Source organism: Diospyros lotus, chromosome 11 (assembly GCF_014633365.1).
Source record: "Diospyros lotus cultivar Yz01 chromosome 11, ASM1463336v1, whole genome shotgun sequence".
NCBI lineage: Eukaryota > Viridiplantae > Streptophyta > Magnoliopsida > Ericales > Ebenaceae > Diospyros > Diospyros lotus.
The window spans coordinates 22,863,156-22,872,092 of record NC_068348.1 but is presented as its reverse complement, the minus strand read 5'-3'; the positions used below and the strand labels follow the sequence as shown (position 1 = coordinate 22,872,092).

Sequence of the window (8,937 nt, the reverse complement as noted above, 5' to 3'; positions counted from 1 at the left end):
CCAATGCAAACACAGATCAATGCTTCGCTGTCACTTTATTAGAGTACTTGAGTCTTAACACAGGCAATATCTATAAAGTTCGGCAAGGGGCATTTCTGCAAGTATCCTCAAGTTGAGTTGGGGAAAACTAAAATACTGTAAACTAAGAGCTCTAACTTGAATATATGAATGTACTGAGTTGAAGGATACCAGTCGGATACGCCGTCGTATAGGCAACCAACACACACCTATACATAACCTGGACCTGTTTCGGGCTTCCCTTAAAATCAGTTTATATCCGGCTCGAAAATGGAGTTCTTGGACGAAGAGGCTCGACCTAGACTTCTGTTCCAGTCTCGGCCGGTCCAGCCCTCTTCCGCCGCTTCGCCGGCTCTAGACCTACGGCGACCGTCGGTTCTCGTCTCGCTGTCGCTGTCGGCATTGCTATTTGGCCATTCACTCTTCTTCCTCCAATCCGAACCTCTCCAATCGATTCTCCTCTGGTTTGCGCTTTCCTTCCTTCTCGGCCCCTTCGCGCCCTCCTCCCTCACCGCCGGCGACATTCGCGTTGGTCTTGGCCAAATCCTCGAGCCGCCTCCCCCGGACGACGTGGTTGACCAGGACGATCCGAAGAAGAAGCCGCCCAATCGGCGATTGAGGCCCCGCAAAAACGAGGAGCCAGGGTTTGTTGCCGTTCCGGCAGCTGCTGAACCGCGGGGGAAGGTAGAGAGCGGTGGAGATTCGACTCAATGTAAGGCGGATTCAGTGATTGGGGGAGAGGAGCGAGAGTGGAGCGAGGGGGATGTGGAGGTGCTGAAGAAGTTGTTGGTGAAGCATCCAGTAGGAAAGCCGAAGCGGTGGGAGGAGATTTCGGCGGCGTTTCAGGGGCGGCACGGTGTGGAGAGTGTAATTAAGATGGCCAAGTCGATGGGGGAGAAGAGAACTAGCGATGCCGATTCGTTTACTCAGTTTCTCAAGGATCGGAAACCGGTTGATAAGAGGATCGAGGCAGAGAGTGAAGCGATTAATAAGGCGGTGGAGAGCGGTGAAGCGAAGAAGGAGAACTTGGGGCTTAGTTGGAGTGCTAGGGATGATGTCGCTTTGCTAAATGCGTTGAAAGCTTTTCCGAAGGATGTGGCAATGAGGTGGGAGAAGATTGCAGCTGCTGTTCCAGGGAAGTCGAAGGCCGCTTGTATGAAGAGAGTTACTGAGTTGAAAAGAGACTTTCGCAACTCTAAGACTTCTGTTGAGGCTTCATGATGGGATTCACTGTCAGTTGTTCTCAGTGGGATGGAGGAGGTAATTGCTGTTGTGTTGTCGATGCCTGGAGTTAGATTCTTTTCAAAATTTCATTTTGTCAATCTTATATTATAGCCATTTCTTCTGCTGCTGGATTTTAATCCAACTATAGAGCGGTTGTTTGTCGAAAATATGACTGGAAAACAATGTAGTTCTCTTGACTACGGATTGGAATTTTTGAATATAGTATTAAATTTTTAGTTTATTTAATGTGGATGAAGGTTGCCTGATGTTAATAACAAAAGGAAGTATGCTAGAGAAAAAGGTAACTTAATGACGTGTCAGGATCCTACAGACGTGCAAATTTGTATTCTACTTCCTAGGATTGTAACAGTAGGTACTAGGTGGTTAAAATTGTTGTATTGTAACAAGAGGCTGGTAAGGCTGCTAGATGGCGGGTAGGAGGTTGTAGGAAACTGTTAATAAGGTTGAAAGGTGTAACAACCAAACTGTTAGAGATTGTAACCACCAGAGGGTGGCGGGGAAGAGAGCTATATAAGACTCCCAATTCAATAAGAGAGGCATGGAGTTTCATAACCAAATTGACACTCTTTTCTCTCTTCAACTTCTCCCAAAATTCCCTTCTTCGTCTCTCTTCCCTCGTCCTTTTCTTCCTTCGTTCCTCTCTCTTTTCCTAACCCTAATTTCCTCACCAGAGGAGAATTTCACTGTCTGGACCCGAGGTCCTGACATGACGATTTAGAGGAACATGGTTGACTTTCTATATAAACTGTTTCTTGTTCTTAGAAGCTTATAAACTGCTTGTTGTTCAAGCATTTAGCTGTCAAATAAGGATTATCCTTCTCAATGAAGTCCTGTATCAATGACATAGGCTCTGCCTTCTTAATTCTATATGCTATATCTGGGGCCATGCACCTGCGGAATAATTTTCCCCTTATATTTCCTTTTCACTCCATTGCTGCCAACATTTTCATTGAGATGTGAAGAGAGTACAAAACCCAGTTGGCTTTGCCTGTGGACAATTGACAATGTTGTTCGTATTTAAATAATTGGAAACCTTGGGGAAGAAAGCGATTCAAGATGGTGCATGATATGGTTCTTGGATGAAGAATGCTTTTCCAGTAGATATACTGGTATCATGCATCTCAAATATGACTAAGATTGAAACACAAGTATCGTGATAGAGTTTCTGTTGGTATTGTGTGTGTAGGCAATTTGTTGTTTCAAATAGACCATATGTATTTCTTTTTAGGAGAATTTGACTATTGATAGAGATAATTGGAGATCTAGAATTTATGTAGCCAACCCCACCTAGTGGGATAAAGGCTTGTGATTGTTGTTGTATGCATCTTTCCTTCTAACTACTATGTTAAGTATACTTGTTGTTGTTGTTATATGCATATATATCTTTTCTCATAACTGGTCCATTCTTTTTGGGTTAAGTACGAGCAAAAAGAACTATTAAGTAACAGAGGAGGTGCAATGTATAAGCACCTCAAGTATATGGGTAATTGAAACTACTCTCCTCCCAATGGCAGAAATCATGTGTGAGACCTGCTGTGTTAATAACTAAAGAAACTTTCTGATATCCAAATTTCTATATTTTCTTTTGATAAGTAAGAAACTTCTATGTGTTTCAAATTTAGATGATCAGTTAACTTCATCTTTGGACCAGTTAGATTACAAACTACAAACAATACTAATGGCCATTTTGAAATGGCTAGTAATTATGAGGAGAGTATAGCAGATGCTGCCTAGGGAATAAGCACTTCAAAAATTGTTGTGCTTCTAGACCTAAAATGATGCGGTCACCGATCAAGACCCAGCCCAAAGCCGACCCGACCTAAATCGGGCAGCCCAGAACTAACCCAAATAGTAGCGTCGGAACAGTAGCGAAACTTCATAAGTTTTAGAATTCTATTTCATGTTTGATTAGGGTTTTATTTCTATTAAGATTCTAGTTGGATTTTGTTTACATGTATTAGATGGATTAGCCAAACTCTATAAATATATCTAGAAGTTAGGGGTTGTAATAAGTTTTTATTCAATAAATTCCAGAAAATCAATTCGATTTTTTCCAGCAAGCAGCTTCGATTCTTGCGCCTAGTTGAGAATCTAGCTTTGGTCATTGAAATTTGTTCTCTCAAGGGTACTTGAAACTTATTGTTTCAAGGGTTTCTTTGTGTGTTTTCTTTACACACGTGCTTACACGTTACGTCAGGTGGTATTAGAGCGGTTAATCAACAAATCAGATGGCCAATCTTAAAGGTAGCGGTAGCAACTAGCCTTGTGACGATGATCAGGGATTGTACGCAATTTGGAGAGCAATCAAAGAATAGTAGGAAGTAACTCGTACCATCTAGCAACAATTGGAGCAAATCAGCAACCAATTGGGTGCCTTACTACGAGTTGATGATGACGGAACCTGAATGATGGGGTGAATCCAGCCGGAGCGAGAAAACCACCCATTAATCATGTCCTTGTTAATCCTAGAAGACTAATGATTGAGATAGTGATGAAGATGATGATTTTGGTCGAGCAATTGCTAACCCTGGTGGAAGAGGGGTTAGGAGAAATGCGCATTAGCAAAATCATTGGGGCAACAATGAGTATAAACTAAAGGTTGATATTCTTACCTTTAGTGGAGATCTTGATATTAAGGGATTCCTGGATTAGATCACTGAGGTTGACCGATTTTTTGAATACATAGAGATCCCAGATGAATGACAAGTCAAGTTAGTGGCTTACAGATTGAAGGGCGATGCATCTGTTTGGTGGGAGCGATTGAGAGAGACGAGATTAAGGGAAGGTCGACACCCAGTTTAGACATGGAGACAAATGAATCAATTGTTAAGAGGTAGGTTTTTACCATTTGATTATGAACAATACATGCTTGAAGCCTATCAAAGATGTGCATAGGGAATGAAGAGTGTGAATAAATATATTTCTAAGTTTTTGAGATTGGCAGAGAGGAGCCAATTGTCAGAAAGTGACAATCAACGAGCAGCTCGTTACTTGAATGGATTGAAGCCTGCTATTCGTGATAAAATTGGGGTTTAGATGGTTCTGAGTGTGCAAGAAACAAGGAACTTAGCTTTAAAGGATGAGTTAATGCTGAGTGAGAGAGCTCGTAATGACAACTATCACCGATATAGCGAGAATGTAAATAAATAAGCAGCTTTTGATAGAGGCAAGTCGGTTCAGGGAATGCAACATTTCAATCCACCTAATACAGTCAACCCTAATAAGGCTACAATGGGGGGAAACACTCGAGGTATTACTTATAATCTCCCAAAATCCAATAACCCTTATGCAAAGCTTGTTCTCTTAAAGTGTTTCAAGTGCAATGAGGTCGGGCACCGATTTAGTGATTGCCCAAGGAGAAAATTAGTTAATATTATAGAAAGGAAGTAGGAAGATGTTGTTGAAGAGGAAGTATATTGCAGGCCTGATGGGGATGATGGCGAAAAAGAGTATGGACATGAAAAGTATATTTGTGTAGTGAGGAAGTTAATGCTATCTCAAAAGAATGAAGATATTACTTAGCGGTATAAGCTTTTCCATGCGAGGTGTATGGTGGAAGGAAAAATCTTTGAGCTAATTATTGATAGTGGAAGTTAAGAGAACATCATAAGAAGAGACGTGGTGGCGAAGATGCAACGAGCTCCTGAAAAACATCCAAGTCTTTACATGATTGGATGGATCAAAGAAGTTGGTGGCATACGTGTGGATGAACGCTGCAGGGTGCTTTTCTCTATTAGTAAGTCCTCTGGTGAAGTCTATTGTGATATTGTTGATATGGATGCTTGCCATATTTTATTTGGGAAGCCTTGGCAATTTGATGTGGATGCTAAGCACTCAGGTAGGAAGAACCAGTGTTCAAAAACGCGTTAGGCGCTAGTCGGGCGCCAGGCTGGGGCCTAGCGCCTAGGGCGCCTAGGCGGCGACTAGGAAAAATGATTTTTTTTTTTTTTTCTAAAAACCTTTTGATGTAATTTGATATTATTTTCAGGTAAATCAAAGTTGAAAAGACAAGTGAAATAATGGAATTAAGACTCAAAAAATAAACTATTATATTAGTTATAAGTTCAAGAAGGTAGAAGTAGCAATAATACAACATAAACCATATCCGAAGAATCTAAGTCTAACTATCTAATTGGTCTTCTTCCTCTCCATATTCTTCCAATACACGATCTTCATCGGACTCAAAATCAAATTCATTGATTTCTTGCTCATCTTCTTCTTCTGATTGAAAATCATCTTCATGAAGCTCTCTCATCCTAGAACTTCTTCGAGCTTGAAGCATCTCGTCTGCTCCCGATGCTTCACCAACCACTTCCCAAGTGAGCCCCGTACCAGGCTCAACTTCTTCATCATCTTCTCCATCAACGATCCATCCTTGTGCATTACTAGCATCACTAGCAAGTAGCACATCAACATTCATTTCCTTCTCCCTTTTGTGCTTGTTCATCAATTTCGCATTAAATTGAACATAGACTAGATTGTTCAATCGATTCACGTCTAGTCTATTTCTTTTCTTCGTATGTATCTACATAAATAAAATAAAAGCAATATCAATATAAATGATAACTGAATAAGGATAACTAATTGATAGTAAATAAATATAATTCATATATACACTAACCCCTTCAAAAGTGTTCCAATTTCTTTCACAACCGGATGAACTAGTGGTTAACGAGAGAATCTTTCTCGCCATTCGTTGCAAGTTTGGAGTTTGATTTTCATAAGTCATCCACCATGTAACTACATAGGTCAAACAAGTATAAAGTAAATAAATTTAATTTATACACTAATACACAATAGAAAGGATTAAAAGAATTTTATACCTGGATTATAATTGTCATCATTTTTCGCACACCCTTGAGTTGCCCACGATTTTCCAAAAGCTCCATCTTTACGAGTATACTTTGGCAACTCAACATTTATAACATGGCCTTGCAATTCACCATCATAATGATAAAACATCTCCACACAGTTAAAAAGCCCATCCATCACTTCATTATCAAGTTGTATATCCATATCCTTGAAAAAGTAGTAGGGATTCAAAAGGTAAGCTGCAAAATGTAGTGGACTATCTAGCCTATCTTTTACCCTTGCTTCAATAATCTCCATAATAGGCTTATAGTTCTTTTCAAGATTATTTAAGGCCTCCTTAATATCTTCCTTTGCTTGCTTAATCTCTCCACATAAAAAGCCCATAGAAGGCTTTCTATCCGCATCAACAATTCGAAGCACCTTCACCAAAGGTGCAAAAACTTTAAGGCATATAGTCACACCATTCCAAAAAGCAATGCTCATCACAGTAGCATAGGCTGCTTTCCCTTTAACAATCTTTGACCATTTGCACTTCTCCCATTCGGAGCTGGTAAACATTGCTCTCAATTGGGCCTTTTTCTCCATCAAACTCTGTAAAGTCAAGAAAGCAGAAGCGAATCTAGTAACTCCTGGTCTCACTATATCCCTCTTCTTCGTAAATGACCTCATTAAGGACAAGGTCTTATGGTGTGCATAAATGAAGATTGTGAAACTCTTGGCCTGATCAATGACTTTCTTATACTTCGGCAGTTTTCCAATACTTTCAAGCATCAAATTGATGGTGTGAGTAGCACATGAGGTCCAAAAGATATTTGGCCTCTTCACCTTCAATAATTTTGCCGCTCCCATATTATTGGCAGCATTGTCGGTTACTACTTGGATGACGTTTTGTGGCCCAATTTGCTCAATGCATTTATCCACATACTCAAAGATAAGTTCACTTGTATGTGCTTCATCTGAAGACTCTCTAGAAGAAAGGAAAGCAGTACATGCATTAGAATTAACACATAGGTTCATGATGCTCCTCCTTTTTCTATCTGTCCAAGCATCTGTCATAATGGAGCACCCAGTTCGTGCCCACTCTTCTTTATGCTTCTTCAATAACTCTTTTATTCTGTCAACTTCCCCCTTTAATAGTGGTTCCTTCAATTGGTATTGACTGGGAGGTTTGAAGCCCGGCCCAAATTGACCAACCGCCTCAACAAACAATTTGAAGCTATCATTGTCAATCGCATTGAAAGGTATACCAGCTTCATACACCCATCTAGCACAATATTCACGAACAGACTGTGTTCTCTCTTTAAATAGTGCTTCACTAATAGTTTGTTGCCTTTGGCTCATTCTCGCACTCAAACAAGTTTCAGGGCTGATGGAGCTTGCAAACTTATCGATAGGGCCAAGAGTACGGGACGTTTTTCTACTACCTAACTCTTGCAATTCATCTTCATCATCCCCTTTCACTCTTTCGGAGATATTAACAGTTGATCTCATCAAATCTTCCTCCTCCTTCTTATTTTTCCTCTTATTCTTTGCCTCGGCAATAGCATTCTTACATTTGGCTTGATCAGTTGGAGAAGATTTTGGACATGCAGAAACATTTCCAGAAATGTGGCCAATGTGTTCTTTTACTCTGTAAACACCTCCAGACATAATTTTACCACACAACTTACATTTAATTTTATCCATATTTTTCGGATCAATTAACATTCCATACTCCCATCCGACATCATTTGACTTCCTTTTAAGAATTGAGGAGGCCTCGGACGATGCTCCCGTACTTCCAGTCCTATCCGAATCATTCATTTCACTTCCTGACTCCTGTTTTTCCCTGAGTATTGAATAATTTCAATAATATACATTAAAATTTAACTAAAACTCATCAAATGAAATGAAATCAGCTGCTGCTTGAAGCAGCAAGCTTGCTTATTGCTTGCTTGCGTATTGCTTGCTTATTGCTTGCTTGCTGCTCGTTGAAGCAGCAAGCAAGCAATACGCAAGCGAGCCATGAGTAGCTTTGCGTTGCTGCTTGCTGCTGAGTTACTGCAGAAAGGCAAGCTTGCGTTGGCGGAGGAAGATGGATGGTTGGATACATACCGCAGCAAGACGCGAACGGCGACGAGAGAGAACGACCAACAGGCAACAGGTGAGGTCGGCAGCAACGAGAGAGCAAGACCAAGAGAAGAGATCAATGGCGGTGGCGAACAACCAAGAAGAGATCGAAGGCGAGAGAGAGAGAGAGAGGAGCCGCGATGAACACAACCAGAGAGAGAAAGGGAAAGGGGATCGAGAAATAGAGAAAGGGAGGGGGAAAAAAGGTTGGCCCAAGACGCGCACGACCTAGGTGGCCCAGGTCGTGCGCGACCCAGGCGGTTAGGCGCCGCCTGGTCCGCCTAGGCGGCGTCGCGGACCGATTAGTCGGCCATGGCGCATAGGGCTACCGAGTAGCCCTAAATCGCTGCTGCCGGTTGCCGCTCAGCGCCTAGGCGGCGCTTAGGCGCGCCTAGGCCGAATTTTCGAACACTGGGAAGAACTCATATTAGCTTGAGAAAGAGGGTATGTGTTATACTTTGTTACCTATAGTGGAAAAGAACAAAACCAAAGCTTATAAAGTAGAGGGGCGGAATTTTCTTACCCATTACACATAAGCACACTAAGTTTGTGAGGGAGTGTGGGGATACCTTAGAGGTTCACTTGTTAGTTGTCAAGGGGGAGAGTGTGAGTGAGCAACTGAAGGTGAATCAAATTCCAGTGGAGGTGTAGAGATTGTTGGAGGAATTTCATGACGTGGTTCTTGAGGAGTTGCCTAATGAGCTACCTCCTACGAAGGATATTCAACACCTCATTGACTTGATTCTTAGTGCT

At 41.4% G+C, this 8,937-nt stretch overlaps 1 protein-coding gene across 1 annotated transcript; it reads left to right on the top strand.

The window, feature by feature from the left end:
* The first annotated feature begins 288 nt into the window (after nucleotides 1-288).
* On the top strand, nucleotides 289-1,239 carry LOC127812780 (transcription factor MAMYB). The gene has a single exon (XM_052353309.1). The coding sequence runs from the start codon at nucleotides 289-291 to the stop codon at nucleotides 1,237-1,239; it is 951 nt and encodes a 316-aa protein (XP_052209269.1).
* Nucleotides 1,240-8,937: the final 7,698 nt, after the last annotated feature.

Coding starts and splice junctions, on each gene's coding strand:
- LOC127812780 (XM_052353309.1), top strand. CDS start 289: ATGGAGTTCTTGGACGAAGAGGCTCGACCTAGACTTCTGTTCCAGTCT.